The sequence below is a fragment of the Thermobia domestica genome, chromosome 1 (assembly GCF_964235325.1).
Source record: "Thermobia domestica chromosome 1, izTheDome1.hap1.1, whole genome shotgun sequence".
Classification (NCBI taxonomy): domain Eukaryota; kingdom Metazoa; phylum Arthropoda; class Insecta; order Zygentoma; family Lepismatidae; genus Thermobia; species Thermobia domestica.
Window position 1 is genome coordinate 24166408 of NC_137454.1, and position 27485 is coordinate 24193892.

At 36.6% G+C, this 27485-nt stretch overlaps 1 protein-coding gene across 1 annotated transcript in view; it reads right to left on the reverse strand.

Annotated features, from left to right (window-relative positions):
* The window catches only part of LOC145683797 (uncharacterized), a 148986-nt gene that overhangs the window by 37010 nt on the left and 84491 nt on the right, over nt 1–27485 (reverse strand). The window contains exons 2-4 of the mRNA XM_081755382.1: nt 11215–27463; nt 6400–6592; nt 2767–2950 (exon numbers count right to left, since the gene is read on the reverse strand). Coding sequence (XP_081611508.1) covers nt 2767–2950; nt 6400–6592; nt 11215–27185 — 16348 coding nt within the window. The 5' untranslated portion in view covers nt 27186–27463. The remainder of the gene's footprint in view (nt 1–2766; nt 2951–6399; nt 6593–11214; nt 27464–27485) is intronic.

Genomic DNA, 27485 nt, shown 5'->3' on the forward strand with positions numbered 1-27485 from the left:
TATCAAATAAGGTTCTTTGTTCTGATAATTTAAGTAAGCCAAGTAGGTTCCCAATTTCGTCAAAGAGTTTCTCTGATACGAATTTAAATTTAAATCGTAACCATGAGAGAAACAAATTTTGAACTACTTCGGTGTCTTTTTTTTTTTTTTTTTTTTTTTTTTTTGAAAATATTGGACACCTTTATTACAAATACTCGTTTAGTATTTCACATGGCTTCTTACATTGGCATAAGATAGTATTAAATAGGTTTTCAAAGACGAGAAATCTTTAGAGATCCATTATATAATTCCTAAGCTAAAGCTTTCGAGACTATACATTCAAGATATATGTTAAAAAACAATTTAGAGTCGAAGGTAATACCCAGATCCTTGATAGACACAACCTTCTTAACAGGAATACTATCAATGCCATAAATGTAATGTACCGAATTAGTTTTAGAAGTAAAGGATATACAGAGTGTATTTATTAAGATTCAAAGGTAAAGTATTAATTTTTCAGCAGGTGACAACAGAATTCTTCTTCTTCTTCTTCATCTTCTTCTTCTTATTATTATTGGAGAACAAGATCCTGAGACCATTCGGACCCGAGACAAACGGGAATGGGAATGGCAGAAAGTTCGTAACGAGGAACTACATAATTTATACCAAACACTGTTAGGGTTATCAAGTCTGAAAGGCTCAGATGGACAGGTCATGTAGCCAGGATGGAAGAAAGTAGGAACGCTTTCGAAGTCTTAACTGGAAGACCAATCCGAAAACGACCATTAGGAAGGCCTAGGCGCAGATGGGAAGACAACAAATATTAAGATGGATCTAGCAGAAATAGGAATACAAAGTACAGTGCGCGCGGAAAGTATTGACGCGACACAAGTGAAAGCTAGAACCACAAATAAAAAGACGCCGAACACAACACAAAATAAAATTTAGTCAGTATTTTGTTAACCTTCTTTCCTCTTGTATGCTTTTAGTCATTCTGGAAGACTCAAGGCGACATTTTGGCAGGTAACTAGTGGTAAATTGTCCCAAACCTCTCTGACCTTCCAGCAGAGACAATGTAGAGATGTCCATACCCTGTAAACGTCTCTTTATGATATACCATAGCTTTTCTATGGGGTTTAAGTTTAAGTCTGGACTTTGCCCTCGGAAATCTTCAAAAAACGTGTCACAAGCATCTTTAAGCCAAGATATCACACTTTTGGCTGTATGACAAGGAGCCTCATCTTGCACAAAAATGACGCTTCACTTTTTGCAAAGGACGATTTCAATGCATCGTTTCATAGCTCGAAATAGAGAAACTGATTCATAGTCTGCTTTCTGGGGTGGATAACTAACTCTTCTACACCACCATAACTAAAGGAACAACAGATCTGATACTGGCATGGTTTTACAGATGGACAAGTGCACTGAAGAAAGGTGTGATCAGGATTATGATGACAGTACATTCGTTGGCAATCAGTGCCACTAACAAAAAACGTGGCTTCATCCATCCACAACACTTTTTATCAGTCATTAACAGTCCAGGTACCATATTTATTACAGAAAGCCAGTCTTTTCTTACGATGATTCTCTGCAAGAAGGGGTTTTCGGCGAGCTCTGTAACTTCGTCGCCCTAAGTCGTCATGAATTTTCTACTGCATTGTCCGAAGGGACACATTCCCAAGCAATGCAGGATTGTTTTCATTTAATTCACTAGCTGTTAAAGAAGGTTGCTCCTTCAGCTGCCTTTTCATGATCTTTAGCGTTCTTTGAGACAGTTTCCTAGGTCTATAAAACTTTGGTCTTGGGTGGGGCATTTTGACTTCTCCTTAGTCCTTAAAGCGTTTCACCGAACGTTTATACTGTTTTCAGCTTCAAACCCGTTTACCTAGAGATATCTTTGGATTTTTACTAGCATTAAACAGGGCAATCACCGCTTCACTTTCATTAGACTTCAACGCGTAGTAAGGCATCTTGTCACAAAGAAATGATATCACAACACACACACACATTGCAGCAACAAAATTACACGAAATACCAAGAGCACGTGCACACGTCAAGTAATCCCATCGATCCACCAAAGCAAGATGAAAGTTGTTACTACACAGAAAGAAACACTACAGGTGGGTCTTTCCTGCCAGCGAACAACAATACTTTCCACGGTGTCACTAAAGGAATACGCGGATGGTGTGTAAAAACGCGAAAAATATTGACGCTAAGCTTTAGGCGTCAATACTTTCCGTGCGAACTGTAGAAACTGGAATTAGTTGGCTAAGAATAGAAGTCAGTGGAGAGCTTTTGCGAAAGCGACATTGAACCTCCGGGTTCCATAGGCCATACAGTTAGTTAGTTATTATTACTATTATTTGTAATTTTACACTATCATGAACATTGTTAATAGTACAATTAAATCTTCAGATCATCCGCGTACATAAGAAACTGACGGTTAATAATTTCTTTTAAGTCATTAACAAACAAGAGAAACAAGAGTGGATCCAAGTTAGAGCCCCATGGAACACCATTATGTGTATTATAAACGCATTTATATTTTACAATATATTTCCTACAGGTTACATACAAAATAAACCATCTAATAAAATCTAGCGATAAATCACGCAATTTTAATTTGTTAATTAGTATATCAAGAGGAAGTTTGTCAAAAGCCTTAGAAAAATCAAAGTATATTACATCAACTTGTCCTTGAGTCTTTATTCGAGGAAGAATATCATACATAAATAATAATAGTGACTTAATCATGTTATTTGACAAATAATAATATTCGTTACTTACCCGTAAAAACCATGAAGAGGGTTTGAATTGTTCGTCTTTGAGTCTTTTCGAGCTGAAGATGTTCTCGACTTTGCAAATGCCTCTGAAACCACTGAGCAGATGAGAAACTTCGTTCACACAGCACGCAATAGTGTTGTTCTTTAGTACGAGGGTGATACATGGACAGATGAGCGCTCATTTCATCCTACGAGAGAAGAAAGAAATCAACACATTGTTTATTGACATTTGACAGACTTTAATAATAATAATAATAATAATAATAATAACAACAATAATAAAACAACAAAAAAAGAGTACTAATATAAAACACAGTGTAGATATAAGTCAGTTAAGCAGAAATAATTCCTCGTCAACGATGTAAAAATTATCAAGTTCTCCATCTACCTAAAACAACGACAAGCTAAGAACAGCAGTTTTAAAATTACATTTTAGCTCAATGTCTTTGAACGTCGTTGGCTAAAAACTATCAGTCAGATGTCATAAAATTTTCACTTGCTTAATACAGGAAGTCTAAAACGAGCTTAAAGAGTCTGTCAATCTTTTTAAAAATTTCACATTTCCAATTCAGAGGGACTAGAATCGTGCTATTTCTTATGTTATGTTTGGGTACTTCAAAAACTATATTTTGTAAACAATATTCACTGATATAAACATTATCCAGTATTTTTTGCATGCATACTCTGTCGAAATTTTTCTTCTATTCATAAGAGTTTCCCAACCCCAATCATTATTCCAATATTCATAGCTATGTGAATAGCAGCTCAATTTTATCTTAAACCATAGCAGTCAAATAAAACATTTTTGCACAGATTCTATCTTGTTTTTCAAAGTTTTAGAAATGCTATTCTAAATTACCGAACAAAATTCTAGCTTTGGTTTCACGAGTATTTTATACAGATATACATATGTTTAATCTCTTTGAAATACAGGACACTATTTAACCCTTTAACGCACCATTTTCCGACCAGACTGATATATATATATATATAAATATATATATATATATATATATATATATATATATATATATATATATATTAATTTGGAGTGGTTTCGGTGTAGGAAACACGGGATTTAAAAAAAAAAATAATGCAAATAATATGGGGTCTATGGGATATTTTATGGGGTTTGCATATAGGGTCTATGCAAAGTTGCGCGTTGATATCTGCAAAGTCCACTAAAACCAGATAGAACCAATAAAACACGACGAATATCAGCGTACAGCGGACTCATTACACTTCTGTCTAACACAGAAAAAATCAACAGTTCAAAACCTGTCCATCTAAACGAGCAAAGAACGCTGAGAGATGACAAGATGACAACTCCTCGTGCAGCAAGTAAGACAAAGAGTAAAACGTTGGCTTACTATGACATCTAGCGGTAAATTCAGAACTTCATTAGTGAAAGGGCATCTTAGCTGATACGCAAAGCTGCTCTTCTATGTCCGAACTAGAAACTACATGGTGCAATACAATTTCAAAGTAAACTTTGCATATATGCAAAGCTGCACGTTAAAGGGTTAAAATTAAAACCTATTATCCTTCTGGCACTTTGTACAGTTCGCAGCAAAAAACCTGCAACATGAGCAAGTAAGTTTATTGTGAAATGACGAAGTCTTTTGCTCCAAAATAAGTGTGCAGGGGAGGACGAAAAGGTTTCTCCTGGCGTGATTCGTGCCACTTAGACGTTATGTTGATTCCCTACGCTGTTAGACGTAGTTTCACAATAAACTTACATGCTCATGTTGCAGGTTTTTTGCTGCGTACTGTACACTGCAATTTGTCTGGTAAGAAGACTTTAACTGACCGTCAAATGTGATACCTAGGTCTTTAATAATGCTTACTTTCTCCACTTGTACACCATTAACCTCATATTTACTTACATAATATTGAGTGTATGTATAATAATAATACATAAATTATATTACATTTAGCATAACTTTAGTAATGCTGTAAATTCAAAATTTTACATGAACCTACAGAAGTGCTCTTCCGTAAAAAATTAATACAATCTTTCAAGGGCTATTCTGTCTCTTTTCTCCGGACTTAGATTTGTATCTAAAACATTTATTAATAAATAAATAAATACACTGTTAATTAAACTGAACTATCTGTATGCAACTGTGTAAGCATACACTTCTACTAATAATATCCATTCATTAAACATTAGAAAAACTATTGTTATTTATCAATTAAACAGTTATTATTATTTACACTTAAAAAATATACATTTATTAAAACGCACTAAAGCAAAAAATAAAACACTAATTTGTTATATATACAAATTCATATCAATTTAACGGAAACACATCACAAGTCTGGAATGGCAACGGTCAGGCGGAAACAGCAGCACCGGACTACTGGTAGTGATTAATAACACTACAATCTTATAAGGCTCATTAACATGACACTAATAATATTACAATATTACAAGTACTACGCGCTTGATTCTAATAAGTAATGAAACTCCTACTACAGTGTATTTTCTCATACTAACATAATATTCCATAAAGTAAAGTTCCTCAGTCTACCTTATTAAAAAAAAAAAAAAAAAAAAAAAAAAAAAAAAAAAGTTAGTATATTTGCAAGTATAATTCCATCGATCTAATAAAATCGAAAACAATAAACAGCAATGAATATACGTCAAGCCACGACAAACCTAAAAAATCGAATAGGTTACAGAGAGCAGGAACTTTGTTTTTATAGGTACAATTCTGATATATATCATTGAAGAGTTTCAGTTAACTAATTATCCATAAATTAACCTAATCCCTTTTCTTAACTAACTAGGCTCTAAAAAGAAGAAATTTTGCAAGAAAAACCGATCCAGATATGAGGAAGGTTCAGAAACTAAAGTTACAAGGCCGATATTTCTGGAGTTTCGTCTCTTATAGAGGAATGAAGAGTGTGCGATAATTTTAATACATGGAGTTGGCAACTATGCAGTTTGAGCCACCTACGGCGCTAGCTGTAAGTAAACACAAATGGCGACTCGTTTGGAAAACTGATCTCGCGAGAAAATCCGCTTAGTTATTCGATTTCTGTCAGCGAAACATGTATCTGCGACTGAAATTTACAGGAAGCTGGTAGAGGTTTACGGAGAGACTGTAATGTCTCGTCAGCCATGTCGCAGAATGGTGCCTAAAGTTTGCGGCTGGTAGAATAAACGTCACCAATGAGGAGCGCAGTGGCTGATTTAGGACAACACGAGGATAACGTTACAGCATCTGATGGCAGAGTTGGGAAGCCGTCGCTTTGCTTCAGACAAGGAGGTGAAACACTTCGTAACAACGTGGCTAAACACGCAAGGACAGGAGTTTTACCAGGGGGAACTCTTCAAACTCATCCCACGATTCAACAAGTGCATCAACTGATATAGAAACTATGCCGAAAAATAACCTAATATATGTATTATCTGTTGGCTGTATTGGTTGTATGAAATAATATATACACGTTTCACTGCAGGCTTTGTAACCTTACTTTTTGATTACTCCTCGTACATTACATTTTTTTTTTTTTTTTTTTGGCAATAATGTATCCTATGGCAAGTATTTCAAAATATGGTCAGTGTTTCTAATGTTCTGAGGTCTATTATTTCAAGCATTATGATTAGCTAAAATTGATCCCTACTTACATGAGAATGGAAGGCAACGACGCACCGTTGGCAGTGGAACTGATGTTGCCTTATATGCATCATCTTCTCCGTCTTATTCGAGATAAGATACGGACACTCTTCACACATTTCACCCGACGATGACGTTGACGCTGCTCGACGCTCTTCATATTGTTCTTGCCATCTTCTTGTCCAATCGAAATTTCGATGAATTCTGGGCAAAGAACATTCTTATAAGGAAGGACAATAAGTACTTATACATTACGTACATTATTAACTTCATACATAATTTATATATTACATTCTCCCGAGAGAAAGTAAGTTAATTACTCTTGATTTTCTCCATAAATTTTATGATCAATATTTTCATTTATGGAATTCAACGTATGGCTGAATACATTCAGAGAATTTATGATCAATATTTTCTCTTTATTTATTGCACTCAACATATGACTGAATACATTCAGAGAATTTATGATCAATATTTTCTCTTTATTTATTGCATTCAACATATGACTGAATAAATTTAGAGAATTTATGATCAATATTTTCCCTTTATTTACTTAACACGACTGAATACATTCAGAGAATTTATGATCAATATTTTCTTTTTATTTATTACACTCAGCATATTACTGAATACATTCAGAGAATCTGTGGTCAATATTTCTTTTCATTTATTGCACTCAATGTATGACTGAATACATTTAGAGAATTTATGATCAATATTTTCTTTTTATTTATTGTATTAAACAAATGACTGAACACATTCAAAGAATTTATTATCAATATTTTCTCTTTATTTATTGCACAACATGTGACTGAATAAATTTAGAGAATTTATGATCAGTATTTGCTCTTTATTTACTTAACAGGACTGAATACATTTATTTCCAATAGCGTATTCCATATTTAGTTATTGAATAATTACTGAGTTTAATAAATAAATAAATAAATAAATAAATAAAACGAATCTGTGTCAGTTATTGAATCAAACTTGCAAATGAGGTTGGGATGAACTCCCCAATAAGTATTGTCGTGTAAATAAACGCCACAGATCTCTCTTTAAGGTCATATTCTCAAACCCTGTGTACAATAATTGCGTATTTTGGTTTGAAATAAAGATTTAAAAAGAAAGTTAATACAAGATTCGTATTTCCCTGATTTAATTCCGTTTTTATCAGTGTTAGAATAGAGGAAGAAAGGACAGAGAAAAGTGCAATTGGAAGGGGAGTTCGACAGGGATGCTGTCTTCCGAAAACATTATTTAATATCTATCTAAAAGAGATAGTGAATAAGGACCTACAAAATGAAGACGCCTTTTCAGTAGAGTTAGAATGAATAGGTGTATTCGGTTTACAGATGATATGGCACTTGTTGCAGAATCTGAAGAGAAAATCAATAAGATGCAGGAAAACTTGAGGAAAAGCTCTGAAGAATATGGGATGAAAATAAATGTTAGAAAAACAAAAGCCATGGTGATTGGAACGAAGGGGTCGGTGTCAAATATTGAAGTAGGAGGGGAGAAAATAGAACAGGTGACTAGTTTGCGATACCTGGTTGGTATTATTAGTAATGATATGAAATGCGAACGTGAAATAAAAGCAAGGGTAGGAATGGCGAGAAAAGCCTTTAGAAGGTGGAGTATTGTACTGTATGGGTCAGAAACATGGACATTATACAAAGATGATGGAAAACGACTGGAAGCTTTCGAAATGTGGGTGTGGGAAGGAATGGATAAAATTGGCTCGGTGAAGCGGAAAACGAATGAGAGGATGTTAGAAGTGGTGGGGAAAAAACCCACCAATTTTAATTATTATTAAGAAGAGGAACTGGTTTTAGACATTGGCTGAGAAGAAACTGTCATGAGAGACGTGCTAGAGGGTATGGTGGCAGGAAAGAAAGGGAGGGGGCGAAGGAGACTACAGTTAATGAACGACATCAAAATAGAGAAATCGTACGTGAAGATGAAGAGGTCAACGGAAAACTGAGTCAGTTGCAGTAAGTGACCTACTGCAGTAATAATGTCAGAATATCTATTATTATTATTATTATTATTATTATTATTATTATGGATGTTTCTAACCACAAAGGGGTGTTCAGATTTTTTTTTACGAACAAGATTATTTTACACATTCGTTCCCCATTCATTTCAACTAAACGATTTTACTGAATGGTTACACACTGAAAATCAGGCATCGGGTCAGTGTTTTCTAATACTCGATTTCGTCTGCTTGTCTCGCTCCAAGCAGACGAGCACCACATATTTTGCTTAGAAACCTAAAATCCTGTGCACAATTATATGAAATTAATGAATGGTTATCAAAGAAACGTCCTATTAATTTTTTTTTTTTCAGACTTAAATCTGATTTAAACTACTCGTCGAGCAAAACAATACGTTTATCGTAAAAAAAATATTAACGTGTAACAGTTTCGCCAATCTTCCACTTTGGCTTCATCAGACACTATGAATACACAGGTAGTGAGATTTAATATATACGAAACCGAAAAATTCCCTGATTGGTTACCATAGGCTACGGGGATTGGCTGTAGCAGCCTATGGTAGCCAATCAGGAATCTGGAAATCTTCTGCTGTCTCTTTTTATCATATTAAATCTGTCACTACCTGTGTATTCACAGTGTCTGATGAAGCCAAAGTAGAAAATTGGCGAAACTGTTACACGTCAAAATTACGTCAAACTGTTACACAATAAACGTATTATTTTACTGAGCGAGTAGTTTAAATCAGACTTTTTCAGACGTATTGTAATTTCAATGTTCTCCGATCACAATATCGTAAACAATTCTTCTCTATACTATTTCCTTATTATGAACCTTAGTTCGTTTCAAACAGGCAGCCTTTACAATTATAAACCATGAACCTTTATTATTCTACTACCATAAGTCACATATATACTTAAACATCAAAATTTCTTTATTAATCTACACGAACATTATGTAATTCCACTATTTACAAACCAATATTCAAAACCAATCAACTACAACCAGAGAATAACATAAAAACCCCGAATTTTCTTTTCTTCTTTTGGGACATGGGGACTTTTATTAACATTCACTTACTACAAGACTATGTTAACCACTTAAGAGCGTGACATACTAAAAATGATACAAAATTTACCATTTTCCTTTTGTTTCTTTTTTCGTAAGTGAAAGGATATAATGAAACGCAATTTACCACAATCATAGGTAATGTTATTCTACAACAGAAAATATGAACCTGAAGAATCTTCAGTGTTGTCATCCATAGAAATTATAGTGTTGCCAGAATAACATGTCCCCCAAAAATCTAAGTTAAGGCAGTAACTAGAGGAACGAACTCAACTGCATTTGATTACGTATTATATGTTGGTTTTGGTATCCTATGAACTACTTTTTTAAATAACATTATTTAATTTTAATAGCTGTATGTTAAAACTATTTTGTTTATTACAAACTAAATACAACTATTGTTTAAAAAGTAGTTCACAGGATGCCAAGACAACATGATATGTAATCAAATGCAGTTGAGTTCGTTTCTCTAGTCGCTGCGTTAACTTAGATTTTGGGGGACATGTTATTCTGGACACACTGTAATTTCTATGGATGGCAACACTGAAGATTCTTCAGGATCATATTTTCTGTTGTAGAATAACATTATCTATGATTGTGGTAAGTTGCATTTCATTATCTCCTTTCACTTATGAATAAACAAGCAAAAGGAAAATGGTAAATTTTGTATTATTTTTAGTACGTCAGGCCCTTAAAGAGCAACATTACCAATAAACTCAACAGGACTCATCTCGATCTTTTAAACTATTATAGATTATTAAAATAAAGCTTCCATAAGGCTATATCTTCAGCGTACGCGTCATCGGCGCGGAAGACCAGAATTCGATTTCCGGCATGAGCTCATGTAACTCAAATCCCACAATAAACCTGTAATCTCATAGAACCTCAGTGCTGAAAGAGACGATAAATTCTATCCTATCCTATCCAATCCAATTTTTAACATTATTATTATTTTACAATCTCTAATAGTTTAGAAGAGCAAATTGTGTATCTTTTGACTTTATTAAACCCAAAATGATTATGGAAAAAAAGTACTTGGGGCACGGAGAAACACAGAAAAAAATTTCACACAGTGTTTCGCCACACAATATATATATATATATATATATCGTGAAATATGAATACCAGAGAATACTTTCAACGAGACGAAAAAAAAAAAAAACCTTCCACGGTGATTTGAACAAGCGCTTAGTCTACGAAAAACTTTCAAGTTTAAGTACATGGCCTCTTTTTGGAAAAAATTCAATCTCAAAATATTAAATTAAATACTTTTTAAATGTCAATTTATAGATTTCTTTTTTCCGCATCACAAGGTAGTATTAAGCTTCTGTTTAACAAATGTAGGGGAATATTTTAACTGCGCTCGTTGTAACGATCTGAAAAAGGGCAAAATGCGTGTTTAAAATTCAGCTTGTAGAAGAAATACAGCTCTTTTAAAAGAGAAGTGAGTAACCAGGTTCTATAAAAATACGGCTGTACATATTTATCTGCTCTGATTTTCACTGCACTGCCTGTGCAAGGAGTGAGGAAAAGCTACTTTTTATTTAGTCTCTACTGACATGTTCTATATGCAATTTTATCCAAGATAAATTAAACCAATGAAAACGTTAATCAGTTTCGGAATCGATCTTCTGGTAACAAGACTTACGTCAGTATTACGCAAAAAGACCTCAGAATGAACACAAGATATCTGCATATAATCATATTTAGTTTTAACGATCAGGGATCAAATTTATCAATGCGAAAGAAGAGAAAGTATGTACTCACCGATATTTGTATACGTCCCACGGCATCTCCTGCTTATTTCGGTGGAACTTCATTTTCAAGCGTCCATGTTTTCTGTGTTTTGTCCTTATCCGCTCGGCTTCCGCTTCCTCGAACATGTAATCCATTATCTTCTGTCTCTTGTGCGCCATTCTTGAAGCCAGCTCATCAATCTTTATATTTCTCTGAATACGTACCACAGGCTGCCACTTGGGACTCTTCACGTCTCCGAACGGGGAGACGATCTCTGGTTTGTAACTACTTGCATTTGAGATCTCACCTTCCGCCTGGCCATACGCCACTGCTGTGGAGGAATCAATGTTGTAGTCATGCTCGCTTTCAAGGTTTTCTACTTCCATGTTATAATCTTGATCCGAAGAGCACGAGTCTCGTAAGAAGCTTCGGTAGTTCGTACCATTAGTTTTTCGTATAATCACCCGTGGCAATATTTTCTTGGCTTCCTCAGGACAGTCAGGAACCTCTGTATGACTTAAATGCTGTATGCCTAAATTCCATTCAGGGTCTCTATACTGATGCATTTCATCCATAGAACTCTCACTGACATCGGTGCTAGCCTCTGAAATTAGAGGCATTCGTCTATCACTACAAGAGTTAACTGACTGCATCCATTCGTTCACAGATGCTGATGTTCCTTGAAGGTGACCTGCACTCCCACTGAAATTAGATCGAGGCACGTCGGTAAATCCTACTCCCAAACCTGCATCATACGGTTTCTCACCAACGTAACGTAACCCGAGATGACGTATGATAGCATCGTCTTTAGGATAATCCACTTGAGATCTTGGAATATTTGATTCCTTCGGGCGTAACTCCTCATAAACTGGAGCGCTGTCTGTATCTACACTTTGATTAAAGCCTGTATCGCTTCCGCTATATACGAAGTCTGGTTTCGTACCTACAACGGTTTCTGCTAAAGGCAACACTGGTGTTGGCTCATTCAGAGTTTCTGTAATAATCTGTCTGCTGAGCTTCTCGTAACTGTTCACATCTAAATCAGGATCAAAAATACTTCTTTTGGATCCGAACTTTTCCCAGCCACCCACAACGCTGTACTGGTCTTGAGTTTTGCTTCGATTTTCTTTTGGCTGATTGGTCGGAATATCAGGTAAGTTCGTAGAAGCTTCATGAACATTGCTTTCTATATGTGATTCAGTGTTCTTTTGAGGTACCTTCTCTACTATCGTGTTATTACAGCTGAACTTTTCCTTAACAAGATTTATTTCTATCTCTTTGGTATCGGTATCTTGCACGGCTACATTTGTAATATCGTTTGATGCTATGTTTTCCTCTACAACATCTGAAGTTTTCACGGTGTTATCGGTTAAGTCTTCCCCACACTCAACAACACCTGTATTGTCAACTTCTACTGCAATTTCTTTTGGTGACGTTACACTTTCCTCTGAATACTTAGTGCTTTCAATAGTGTCACGGTTCTCTTCCTTGTTAACACCAGGTTCACAAACATTAATTTCTAAGGCTCTATCGGTGGAGGTCTTTGTATCACTTTCTATGTCGGCGCTAAATTTCGCAGTATCATCTTCTTCGTTATCTAACGAAGTACTGCTTGTGATTATGGCTTCCTTAACTGTACCTACTGTTTCCACCTCATTTACATCACCTTCAGAATGGCTAATATCAATTACTTCAATTTCAGTAGGCCTATCTTCATTATCACGTGACGTAAGAATTTCTGGTGGGGAAGTGGTTACTTCTATATCTTGCACTTCGACTTCCCTTTCAGCGGATATGGCTTCCGCTTTTTCGTCATTGGTCAACGAGGTACTATTCTCTTCATTCAAGCTTTCATCAACTATTGGGTCACAACTTTCACTAATGGTCACTTTCTCCGATTCTACTTCATGCTGCAGACAACTTTGTTGATCTTCACTCGAAAGAACATTCGAAACCTCATTATTTTGATCGATTCTTGATTCGTAAATGGAATCTTCAGGCGTTTCAAGATCTACCTGGTTTTCCTGTTCCACTAAACTATCGGAAGTATCTTTAGTATTTTGGAGATCTAAATTCTCTTCTTGCGTTTCTAATTTTGCAGAATCAGTCATTTCAATGTACGTATCATCTTGTGCACAGCTTTCTGGATTCATAGTACTGGTTACCTCAGATCTTTCTATATTTATACCATAGCTTTCATACTCGGTAGGGCTTCCCATTGCTAGAGCTTGTGAACTATCTCGAATTCGATTCATTATGTTATTTGGCGATGAGTAACCGATTATCTGAACCTCATCATCATCATCATCATCATCTTCATTATCGTTATCATTTGTCTCTAGATGAGACCCTGATACTTCTTCCGTAGTTGTTTCAAGGTCAATTATTTCGATATCATCATTTTCCTGTGATTCACATATTTCCTGTTCTGAGATTGTATTACTATGTGGAATGTTTTGAACAAGATTTTCTTCGTTCGTTACTTGTTGCACAATTGTGTCTTCATTGTCACTTTCAAGCTCTATTACCGTCTCTTCTTCATTTGCTGAGAAAGCATTAGAACATTCTTCGATTTCTTCCACAAGATCGAACTGGCCTACTTCATTCAATATCTCATCTTCTATGATTTCATTATTTTTTTGGTTCATTTCGCTGTCTACAACAGTTGATGAAATTTCTTGTTCAGCAAGTTTCTGTGAGCTATGGAAATCGTCACTATTGCCTAGTTTTACTCTTTTGGGCTCGATTTCATCTTCTTCAGTATCATTACTTGACTTTCTTTTCCTTTCTGCAAATTCAGAGGGATTTTTCAATCTTTCAATATCTCTATTGTTAAACGATGATTCCTCGCTTAGGTTATCAATTTTAGGCTCCGCTACATTTTCTTGAACGGTTTCTAAATTTTCTGATTGATCACTCTTTTTATCTTCTGTAATATCATCAGTTGTCTTCACTGCTACAAATTCAATATCTGTTGGTATTTCATCAAGGCGTGAATCATGAAAATTTTGAGAACTTGAATTTCGTGCTGAATGTAGAAATTTTGCTGGTTTTTCATTATCATCATCAGAATCTGTGGAATATTTTCGTTTTAGTTGCTTTTGTGAATTCTTTTTTCTATCAACAGTTTCACTTTCAACCAGCACTTTTTCTTGTTCTTCACACTTAGTGATATCATGTGCTTCAGTTAATACAACTAAGTTCACTTCTTCCGATGGGGCTGAAGATGCTGACAGACTTTCTATTTCTTTATGTTCTTCCTGCCGATCTTTATAATCCTGCTTTTCATTTTCATTCTGTTTCACAGATTCTTCTTTGCTAGAAATTTCATTACTTTTAATGTATATTTGAGAAGTTAATGTAGCATTTTCTAAAGAATTCCGTTCTAAGATATCAATACCTTTTTCCATAACACAAGTTTCATGATCTGGTTTTGATTCTGGGTTTATAGAAGATGAATTCTCTTGGACTGGTTCTTTCTCGTTTAGTTTCTCAGCCGTATTCGATTCAAACGTTGTCACTTCTGACTCGGAGATTGAACACAATTTTGTATCTTTAGAGACATGAGAGGATTTTCCTTGGACTATATCTTTTTCATTAAGTTCCGTTACTGTGCTCGATTCAAAAGGTGTCACTTTTGATTCAGAGCCTGAACACAATATTGTATCTTTAGAGACATCATGGGAATTCCCTTGCACTGTTCCTTTTTCATTAAGTTCCATCACTGTACTCGATTCAAACGTTGTCACTTCTGACTCGGAGATTGAACACAATTTTGTATCTTTAGAGACATGAGAGGATTTTCCTTGGACTATATCTTTTTCATTAAGTTCCGTTACTGTGCTCGATTCAAAAGGTGTCACTTTTGATTCAGAGCTTGAACACAATTTTGTATCTTTAGAGACATCATGGGAATTCCCTTGGACTGTTTCTTTTTCATTAAGTTCCGTCATTGTACTCGATTCAAAAGTTGTCACTTCTGTCTCCGAGATTAAACACAATTTTGTATCTTTTGAGACATCATGGGAATTCCCTTGGACTGTTTCTTTTTCATTAAGTTCCGTCATTGTACTCGATTCAAAAGTTGTCACTTCTGTCTCCGAGATTGAACACAATTTTGTATCTTTAGAGACATCACGGGAATTCCCTTGGGTTGTTTCCTTTTCATTAAGTTCCGTCACTGCACTCGATTCAAAAGTTGTCACTTCTGTCTCCGAGATTGAACACAATTTTGTATCTTTACAGACATGAGGGAAACTTTCTTGGACTGTTTCTTTTTCACTAAGTTCCGTTACTGCACTCGATTCAAAAGTTGTCACTTCTGACTCCGAGATTGAACACAATTTTGTATCTTTAGAGACATCACGGGAATTCCCTTGGGTTGTTTCCTTTTCATTAAGTTCCGTCACTGTACTCGATTCAAAAGTTGTCACTTCTGTCTCCGAGATTGAACACAATTTTGTATCTTTAGAGACATCATGGGAATTCCCTTGGACTGTTTCTTTTTCACTAAGTTCCGTCACTGTACTCGATTCAAAAGTTGTCACTTCTGATTCAGAGCTTGAGCACAATTTTGTATCTTTAGAGACAGCAATGGCATTTCCTTGGATTGTTTCTTTTTCATTAAGTTCCGTCATTGCACTTGATTCAAAAGCTGATACGTCTGAATCAGAATTTGAACATAATTGTGTATTTTTAGGGATATCACAGGAATTTCTTTGGACTGATTCTTTCTCCACTGTACTAGATTCGAAAGTTACCTCTTCTGATTCAGAGCCTGTAAGTAATTTTGTATCTTTAGAGGTATTACAGGAGATTTCTTGGACTGGTTCTTTATCACTCAATTTCTCTACTGTATTTGATTCAAAATCTGTCACTTCTGATTCAGAGCCTGAAAACAATTTTGTATCTTTAGAGGTATTACAGGAGTTTTCTTGGACTGGTTCTTTCTCGTTCAATTCCTCTATTCTATTAGATTCAAAAGATGTCACTTCTGATTCAGGGCTTGAAAATTTTGTATCTTTAGAGACATCATAGGAATTGCTTTGGAATGATTTCTTTTCATTGAGTTCCTTCATTGTACTCGATTCAAGAGCTGTCACTTCTGATTCGGAGCTCGAAAATAATTGTGTATCTTTAGAGACATCATGAAAATTATTACCTACTATTTCAAGAGAGTCTTTGATATTAGCACTAGGCTCTTCAATCGTTGCAAAATCTTTCTCATCTTCAGATTGCTTTCTTTCTTTTCTGCTGATTGATAAATTAACATCCGAAACTTCTGCATTTTCCCGCTTCCTTTTTGATGAAGGTCCTCCTACACTGACCCATGTCTTCTCAGTATCTGTCCTAGTTTCTCCTAATGGTACATTGGATAATATTTTTGTTTGACATTCGTCTGCTCTTTTAATTTCAATTTCATCATGTACTGAGGATTTGTGCTCATTTAATTCTGTTTTGTCAGCAATATTCTCAATTTGTTCAGAATGTGTTCCATACCGATCCATCGTAACGTTTTCAGTTTCGTCATCAACCTTTCCGTTAGTGGAATCGTTTCCAGTTTCTTTGTCTCTAGTTTTTCTAGCTAAAGGTTTATCAATTAGTGAGGATCTTTCAGGCGAAAGCTTACTAAGCGACGAGATCATTTGCTTCTTTTTTATGCTAATTGACCAACTGTCAACCGATGGTACCTGAGATAGGATTTTGAAAACGGTGCTATTTGGATCACTCGACTGAATAGATGCTTGAACACGTTTCTGGAGAGATTTTATATCAGAAAGAGATTTACTATCTATTTTCTTAAATTTGTTGCAATTTGGACATTTATAAAACGTTAATTGTTTCTTGAGAGTTTGTGCCAATTCTCTTGCTGTCTTTAATCTTTCTGAATTGGTTCCATTTAAACATAACCTTAATATGCGTTCACTTTCTTTCATTGCATCGTTTGAATAGCCCGGTTTGTGAGAACTTTGTGTTTGTTGTCCTTCCTTCTGACACAATTTCGAAATTTCTGAGACGCTCATATCTGATTTCTCTTCTTTGTTAATTGCAGATATAGTCTCGTCAGTTTCTTTTGGCTGTATTGTATCAATTGGCACTTGTTCTATGGTTTTACTTTCAGCACTGGATATTTTATGCTGAATAGTAATCGGTTTTGCAGCATTTTCACTGGGTGGATCTTTTGGAATAACAGCTTTTAAATCTTCTAAGGATAGCTGTTTCCTGGATGTTACATGACTCGGAAGAAGTATCTCATGTGGATTCTCATTAGTTGGTGACAAATCTTCTTTGTGAGTTTGTTCGAGAGAGGTATCAATATTCTGTGTTGAGCTACCTGAGAATCTTTCTTCAGTTTTATTCAGTTCTTGGAGATTATTGACTACAAGTAGGGTATGATATTTCTTTGAGGAAGACGTATCAATTCTCCTTCGCGTGAAATACTTTCTTACTACGTTTACGAAGTTTCGAGGAATTTTACATTTCTTAGATTTAAGCTCTTTTAATTTCCTGCTCAGTGATAATCTCTGTTTACTTTGAAACCATTTTTTACTAAATGGTTTAACATATTTTAGATTTAGTGCCTGCCTTTCGTGCTTGCTTCTCTTCTTATAGCAGTAGACATTGCATGACTTCAAGTTTACTGGAATCACTGGATTAGTTTTATTATCAGAAGAACGTGTTTCAGTTATGTCAACCTCTTCAAACTTAATAGACTTTTGTGCAGCTACTTCTCTACAAATGGTGTCTATAGGTTCCATTGTTTCATCCTCATTCTGAGTCTTGATATGGGAGTTATCTTCGGGAGAATGACGTTCAAGCTTAGGTAGGTTAAATGATTCACTGCGTTCCGTTTCTGTATTTGATCTACGGCGTTCATCAATTATTAATGGATAAGGTTGGTGAGTGACTTTTATATCCTCAAATTGTTGAGAACTTTGCGCCAATTTAATGTTTTCACGCCAATCTTGAATTTCTACTTGTACATTGTTAGTATTTTCACCTAATGTAGAAGACACTTCATTAGTAACATAGCCGCTAACGCTTTCAATTTCGTCCATTTCGTCAGGAAAACACTCTATCAATGGAGGCGGACGATCAATGATATAATCTTCGATGTTATCTCCATTTTCATCCAACAATTTAACGCTCGATAACTCATTGTTTTCCGCTTTTTCTGTTGGGCGTTCCAAGTCCGTCTTCTCAACTGTCTTGATGTCGGTTGTGTCGTGGCTTTTAGTTTCTATTTTTACTAACGATATTTCCGAAGAGATTACAGGTGTAGGCAAATGTAATTTATCGCTTTCTAACGATACTTCCGAAGAAACTTCAGATGAAAGCGAATGTAATTTATTGCTTTCTTGAGGCATATTTACTGAAACAACTCTGGAATGAAGTTCGTCTGTGTTCGATTTGGTAACACTTAAGTTTAAAGCTTGTATACTCGTATTGGAATCAATGTTAATTGCAGCTTCCATCTCAGATTTGTTTTCGCCATCTTCAACCTGGATGGGACAATTTTCGGACGAACTCTCTCCGTCAGGTGCTTCAACTATTTCTTCATTTGGTTGCTGTTGAACCGTCGAGTTCCCATCAGTGTCTTCAATTTTACACGATAATGTTTTATCGAAACTATAACTTTCTAATTCTTGCTTCTCTGTTTTCACCTCCTTTTCTTGATCGCAAAGGGTTACGTTACGCCGAACTTTTTCATTATCTCTTATTTGAATTATTGTGCTTTCACCACATGCGTCTTTACCCACTTCTACAGATCCGTCTTCGGGTAGTTGTGGACTAAGCACTTTCTCATGATAATCTTCGATTATATTTGGTGGAGCTTGCTCTTGTGTTTGTGATTTGATTTCATTACTATCATCTGTTAATGGGTTGTCATGACAACGGGTATGTTCATCTGGCGATATACGATGACTTGCGGATAATGCCGGTGTCACTTCTGTGTTCTCGGTTCTCTTCTCACCATCTTGATTTGATTGAAGCATCTGCTCTTCGCATTTGTTTTCTGTGAGTGTTGCGTCACTCGTCTCATTAAAATTAGAAGTATTATTCCCATCATTTTCTACAGAGTTATCTATGGAGTCATTTGATTCTTCAGATGTTCTGGTCCTTTCATTTTCCGAAAGAATATTTCGATTACCTATTGAATGGGGTTCTGTAAGAGCATCCTTGTTTTCAAATTCATCATTGAGCTTTTCAGATTCCTTATCACTGACTCTTTCTGTAATATTTATTTCCGTTTGGTTATTTGAATGCGATTCCAACGTAATTTCAGCACTTCTATTGGTGCTTTCGAGAATACCTTCCGTAACTGTGTCTTCGCTTGTATTATTTTCCTCTGATACAATGTGATTATAATCGTCAGTGTTTGTCTCAATATCTTCTTGAAGTTTAGTTATTGGTACTTCTATAATCTGATCCTGTTCTTTGACTGAAGCAATTTCTGTAAAACTATGGGGAGTAGTTGCTTCATTCAATTCCAAAGACTGACTGCTGCTTTCTGTAACTTCCATATTGTCATTGGGAAGATGTTTTTCTTCCATGGGCCCTTCATCTGTGTTACTTTCAGTTAACATATATTCAAAATCTACTTCATGAATTTCTTCAGAGAGAGACTTGATTGTATCGGAAAGCCTTCTTGATTCCACTTTTAATCTATCTGTTCTGACAGCAATATTTTCTTCCACTTTATCAATTGCTCTGTCTTCAGAATCATCATTGCTTTTCAGCACTTGAGTCTCTGTATCACTTTTGTCCGATTCTTCACTCTTTTCTGACAGGTCAACTGCATGTGGGCTCAGGAACGTATGAGAACGTTTAGGTGAAAAGTATATTTCGCCGTCTGATTCAGTTTCAGATTTTGAGGACTCTTTACTTCCTTCTTCGAGGGAGTACATACTTCGATTTTCTTCGATGGTAGATGCAACTGATTGATCATCATCTAGAGTTTCAGATGATAAACTAGCGTTTCCTTCATCGCCTACAACAACATGAGTATTTTCATTTTCCTTCACAAGCATGAGCGTTGGTTTTAGTTGAATAGTTCTTGTCTCGTCATGAGTTGCTAAATCGGAAGTCCCTTCCTGATCAAGCTCTTCAACAGTTTCCTCTGACTGTTCTTCAGATGATTGTTCTGCTTCTTTGTCATCGGTATCCAATGAAGAAACGCTAGGATCCTCTTCGTTTTCACTTTCTTTAAGTTGTTTCTCATCCGATTTAGCCTGTTCCTCTTCACTGTCGTCTGATTGATACTCACTTATGAGGTCCATAGCATTACTTTTCACTGATTGATAAGCATTGGTCTGGTAATCTTTACTAGTAGATGCTACCATACTAGATTGAACTGAACTTGAATTATTAGTTGAAATTTCACGAATAGGCTTTGGTGGTTTATTTTTTAACCATTTCCAACTTTCTCCCTCATCTGATGTAGACGACTGGGAATCCTCGTCGCTTATCGTTTGAATAACTAACTTCTTCTTCTGATCCACTTGCTTCCGAGTTTCCGTAGTGGGTTCTCTATTCATAGATTCCCCTAATTTATTTTGTGATTCAGTAGTCTTTCCTATAACTTGCTTAGGATTAAACCATTTACTTGATTTCGGATTTTTCTTAAGATCTAGAATTAACTTACTTTCACCACGGACAGTATCGTTAATTTTTTTACCATTACTACTATCAAGGGTGGTACTTGCACTGCTAGATATTGGCAGAGTTTTCAAATTACTCGCTTCTTTATTAAGATGCTCTTTTGGGTTTCTAGGTAGAGGAATTTCTTCCATAATGGTACTTTTGTACACGCCTCCTTCATTTTTTATCTTAATTTTACATCCATATGATTCATTTTTATTTAGTTTCTTATCAGTTGATGAGTTTGAGTTCAATTTGTCAATCTTTTTCTCATTTTGAGTTCTCCTCTCATCATTTTGCCTCACTAATTCCTCTTTTTTGCAACTTATTTTTTCCTTCGTATTTGGTTTATTTGAGTTTGTACTCTGTTTTGGAACATTTATAGGTTTAGACGAATCGACTTTTTCTTCTTGACCGTCCGATTTTTTGGTTAATTCAGCTGACTGTGGTTGAGTCGTTTGTGAACACTCGTTGGACTGAGAATTTCTTTCTATTTGAACTTTTATTTTAATTGCTGCGATTGGTTTTCTTTCTCTCGCAGAGACACGTCCTCGTCGTGGGAATTTGAAAGACCCAAGGGAACGTTCACGATCTGCTTTTGTATTCATTACTTCTCTTAGCTGACTCTTCAACTTCTCTTCATTGACCGTTGTAGAATTTGGCCCAGACATAGGACTAGATATGTAATTTCTTATTTCAGCTGCAATTGTTCCTGCGAGTTTGTCTGGTTGAAGATCAACGGATTTTGGAAATTTGGCCACTGGAAACTTCTTGCTTTTGTATGAATTTGGTTTATTCTCTCCGAACTCAGATTCTTCCTCAAGTGACGACTCCTCACTGTCTCCTTTACCTACTGTTAAACCTGTGTCTATACTATCTGAAACAACTTTATCTTTGATAGGATATTCTGAAAATGTTTCTGTTTTATCATCACTGCAGACTTCCTTGTCTTTACCAATAGGCACAGGCACGGGAAATGAAGTAATATCAGAAAAATCATGTAATAATATTTCACTGCCTATTTCTGGGACATACTCATCAACATACGTACGGAATGAATCATTGCTTTCACGATCGCTATCCTGAATAGATGGAATTGTAATTTCATCTGAGATGTTGCTACTGCTTTCATCTGCGGTGGGTAAATATTTATCGGCTATAATTTGTGAAACCTCTTGAGTATATGAATCATCTACAAACGGAGCAGATGCCTTGTCACTTAAATCGTCATATGTAGTGGGATTATACTCTTGATCATTGATCTCATCTGCTATACTTTCTTCAAAATTTGATTTCATCTCTTCATCGTCACTGTGGGGTTGGTCCTCGTTAAAATCGCTCAGTTTGATCTCTAAGGAACTGGTCTCTCGCAAGTCCAGTGATGATGGACTAACTGCAAGAAATATATTTCCTTCCTCACCATCTTCGGTGTCATTTGCTTGCAATTGTAGCATAGTTTCTGAATCTACATAAATAGCTATCTGTGTCTCCTCATCGTCATTAACGTTATGAACTTCTAAGTTATTTATATCAGACGTGTCCTCTTTCAGGTAATTTTCATCTTCAGACATAGGTTGTACAACGATTTTTTCGGATGTTACTTCGACTCCTGATTCTTCTTCTTCTTCTTTCACAACTGAACCAGGTTCACTTTCGACGATCTCTTCAGTCACAACTTCTGTTTCTACAGGATTTAGTTCCGATTCTCTCTCCGCTACAGCAACGCTATTTTCAACGTCTTTACTTTCCATTAACTCTGGACGAATGACTTCACTTCTTGTCTCTTCTGGCTCAGGTTTAAGGTTTTCTTCTACATTTAGTACATTTTCATTACCCTTCGATTGCGGAATACTGGATTTATTGCTATCAATATCACTCACTACCGAATAATCTACACTTTCCTCTTTCTTAGTATCACTACCTATTACTACTGTATCATCTGTACTGTTCTTACTCGACTGATCTGTCGTTTCATTCGAGCCATTATCATTGATTACTGAATCAGAAAAAGTTGAGTCTATGAAGCTCTTTAGAGCTGGGACACCTCGCTCAGTTGTCTCATCATCATCATGGTACGTCATTGGCTGTTCCTCATCTGATCTATCTGCCTCACTAGAAACAGACAGAACACCATCCTGCGGAAAGCCGACTGTATTCCCATTGCTCTCTTGAAGGTGTGAAAGAGGGGTTAACAAAAATTTAGGTTTCATGTCAGCAGAGGGATTGCCGTTCTTAATCTTTTTAAAAATCAAAGCATCCTTCATACTTCTATAGGTTTTACATTGTTCTGCTGGATTTTTGCATATACTGTTTGTAACTACTGTTCTCACTGCTGGAGTCTTCTTTTTGATCTGCAGAGTTCTTGGTATGAAATTTGCAGTGCTCATTGGAATTTTGACTTTGGGTTCGTTATACAGAGACGTAAATGATAACGAGGAATTATTTTCCGTTGTGTAACTATGTTTCTCGCAATGTGCTTCATCGAATCGACTGTTACAAATATTAGTATTGTGATCAAGCTCCTTATCAATAGATTCACTTGTTAGTTTAAGCTCGGAATCAGATATCCCTTCTGTTTTAGGACTCTTAGGTTGTGTGCTATTCAAACTTTCCGAAGCAACTTCAACAATTGATGCTGGTAAGGATTCTTTTTCAGACATTGAAGTTTCAGTTATATCCGAATCAGTAAAAGGAGATTCAATATTTATCTCAGATTTCATTTCTCTTATCTCATTGCTTAGTGTATCTTGTTCGATATTCCCCATTGGTAAACAGTCGCTTGAATCTTGAGAATCTTCTGAAGAAGAAGTGAAGTCATAGCTTACTACTTGATTTATTGGAATGCTATCTATTTTATTAGATTTCAAAGACTTTGTTTTACTCGTACTGACGCGGCGAGAACTTTTCACTAGATTGCACTGATCATCTGATACCGACAAACTCTCTGAAGTTTTCAAGCTTTGTGTCTTTTGTTCCTCAGTAGTCTGCTTTTCACTTTCTGCTTCATTGAATGTTGTCGAGGTTTTTGTCTCCATAGCACTGATAGAAGTATGAGCTATATCTGACAATGTTTGTAAGACCTCTTTAGAAACAGTATTATCTTCGCTATTCTCTTCATATTGCATGGTATTCTTCAGCGAATCCCCATCATCATCCCGAGTTATCAACTTCAGAGGTTCGTCCTCCTGTATATTCATTGGAGATAATTTCCCTTCATCCCTGATATCCTCCTTTGAGGGCACACACTTTCTTTCAGAACAAGCCTCGACGTCCAATTTTGAGCTGCGACCACTCCCGTGCTCAGCGTAGATTTTTGCATACGATGTTGAATTGCTTAGATTATCTGTCCGATTGGTTTTATGATCGGAAAGTTCCATTCGAGAGCCTTTCTTCTGATCACTATCATTTGAATTATTTGTGATAGTACCTGTACCTGACGCTGAATAATCAAATATTCCGAATGAAGGTACTTCGTCCTCTGTTCCTGTTTCTATGTCATCATCTAAAGGAGTAATGATTGGCATATCCTTCGCACATGACTGTGAAGGTGAACTTCCTGTAGTCGCGCTCTCATTTCTCGACAGATCCTCTGCCACTTCATCACTTAAGGACAAAATATCGGATTTTTGGTCTCGTGTTGTTAATTTATCTTTGTTGCTTAACAGCGACTTTTCCTTTGATTTCTCCATCCGTGAAATTTTGTTCTCATTTCCTATCAAATTTGAAATTCGCAACAAATTAGAATTTTCATTTCTGTTGTACTCAGAAGACGTAAGTTTATTATTGAGAATATCTAAAGACTTTCTAATATCGTTGACAGAATGCTTATGTGAGTTATCTAATGCTGAAGATTTGTCAAGATTGGTCTTATCTTTTATATGGTCATTTCGAGTTATTTTTCTAGTCCGCTCAACGTCAGAATGCCCAACTGATTTATCTGTTTCTAAAACATCTCTCGATTCAGTTGTTAATTTGGACACAATGACGCTTGTTCTATTAACCGCTGGTGTACGTATTTCTTCGTCTTCTTTTTCTTTCATAGTATCACGTCCATCGTTCTTCATAGCAGATACTTTCTTTTCACCCTCTTCTTTTTGTCTATTTGACTGATCAGCGAGTATCAGCTCAGACTGACTTGAGTGGCTACTTCTACTTCCGGTTTGTTGTTTATCAGAGTTACCCATTACTATAGGACACTCAATATTGCTGCTGTTAACTTCGGCTTGCACATTATTACTATTTTCCTCCGCTCTCAATTCTTGATAGAACTGAATGACAGCCGACTCAGTAGAATTTTGATTGACTGATTTCTCACATATATTATCAAGTATATTCTCATCTTTCGCCACCACACCACTAATCAGGAATATTGGTCCATTTGCGTCATCAATTATGATTTTCCCAGCCTGTGTTACATCCCTATTTGAGGACTCACTCGCAACAATGTCAGGTGTACCTTCTCTGCCTTCATCCCAAGTTGCTATGAATTGTCGCAAGTCTTGCACTGCGCATTGATCTTGCCTTGGTCCCCCCGTACAACTTTTGTTGGAGTTCATTTGACAATTCGTTCCAGTAAGCATTGAGTTATTGTCCGGATGAAGCATTCCTGATGGAATAGAACTTTTCGGCACAGATGACGCACTATCGCCTGCCATTCTCTCCCGCAGTGACATATTCGGGACTTGCGTATGGTGACTACCATAAAACAAATTGTCATTGTCGTTTCTACCAGGAGGATAGGAGTTCACAGACGCCATAAGTTGTGTTTCCATGCACATACTCCCCTCTGCATGCTCGTACGTTCTTACTTCTGAACGTCTTCTTGCCATGAAACACGCTCCACTCCCTGCATCACTGTATTGTTCCTGCATTGTATAACTCCTATTGACATTCATTGGTGGAACTGAGGGACGAGAGCCATGGACGGTTTCTGTCAACTTTTTGCACGTATTATACTCAGACGGTGGGGGTGGAGGAGGCGGTGGTGGCGGAGGAGGTGGTGGAGGTAGAGGGGGATGATTTAACACATTCATGGCTGAGTCTGTAGATCCATACAAGGAGTTAGAAGATTTTCCCAAATGCATAGGATTTTTATACATATCTGTGTATCTATTACACGCATACGTCCCACTGGGAATGTCTGCACCGACTCCGAAGTTGTTGTAGTATCCAAAGTCGGATGGATAACTTGGAACGTTCATGGGGTGAGATGTTTCCCCTTGCGGATTAGGAACAGGTTGCGTATCTGCACTTCTCATGTAATTACTAACATGCTGACTCTTCCTTTGCACCCAAATTGCATGCATCATCACTTCACTATGGCTTGAATCATGAACTACCATATGATTGACTTCGGTGCTTGTAGGCTTTGGAGCTTTGAGACTCATTTCTGCAGTTGGCATGTTAGGATGCATCATTCCAGGATGTGGAGGAAAACTCTTAACTTGTGGTCCCGGGGCTTCTTCCATCCATCGACATGAATTCGGCGCACCATTAATGCAGTGTCCAGTCATGTGTCTTTTACCAGTTTTCATAAAATCCATTCTCGCTGGATGTGACATCATTGACGATCCCATTGGTCGAAAGGTGTTATGAACCTGGGAATATCTCTCCTGTAGATGTGAGTTACAATGTGGCCACTGAAATGGATATGTTGGCGCTGCTGCAGGTACTTGGGTCTCATCCGGTTGTTGATGTCCGTTCGTATAGTCTCTCCAATGCGGAAAGCCTGTCATGTTTTCTTTGGTTGAATTACTAAACTCCGATGCCGATTGCATTGTACTTCCAGGAATGTTAGTAGCTAAAGACGACGGATACCTAAAATTTGATGGCGGATGATACATATTTGAGGTATGATTTTCCGAATGACAGCCTCCGTACGAGTTTAACATGGAATTCGAGACACTCTGTATGTGATGTGAATTCGGATACGAGATAGGCACATTAGCCCCTGAATGAGCATGAGAACTACCAGTAAACGCTTTGCAGTCTTGCATAGTAGTATTGTATGGTTGTGGCAGTTTATTGGACGCTGAGGTTCGATTGGGTGGAAGAGGATACGATGGCACATTGCTGTTGTACGGTGGTAACATATCAGAACTGTTCTGAGAATTCCACATATTAGGCTTGGTCCCTTCCGACGGAATGTTTCCTGGAATATACGCAGCTGTGGAATGATTACCTGACATATCGTATGAGGGGAACATCTCCCTGCACTGTTCATCCCCCCTCTCTTGCTGTGGTCCCGTATCGGGAAGATACGGACCGGGCCTCCTTGGTGTGTAGGCATCCTGACAGGAAGGCATTCGGGGTTGGTTCCTGCCATAGTGTTGGGGCATCATGTCTGTATAACCATACATGATCAATTACACTGACCCTAAAGAATACTCACTTTCTTCCATTTTCTTGGATTAAATCTTACGTTTGTTTTTATGTCAGGTTGTTAGTAGTTACACGCACTATCACAATAAGTATCACATTTTGAAGATTTTACTCCAGAAGTTAACGAGTTCAAGTAATTGACGCACATATATATATTTACACACGCATACGAAATATCTTGGCTTAAACTTAATCAAAGTAGTGTCTGAGTCCTGTCACGAGAGATCAAAAGCCACTCCATCTGCTCACCAATAACCTACAACGGAAAAAAAACAACA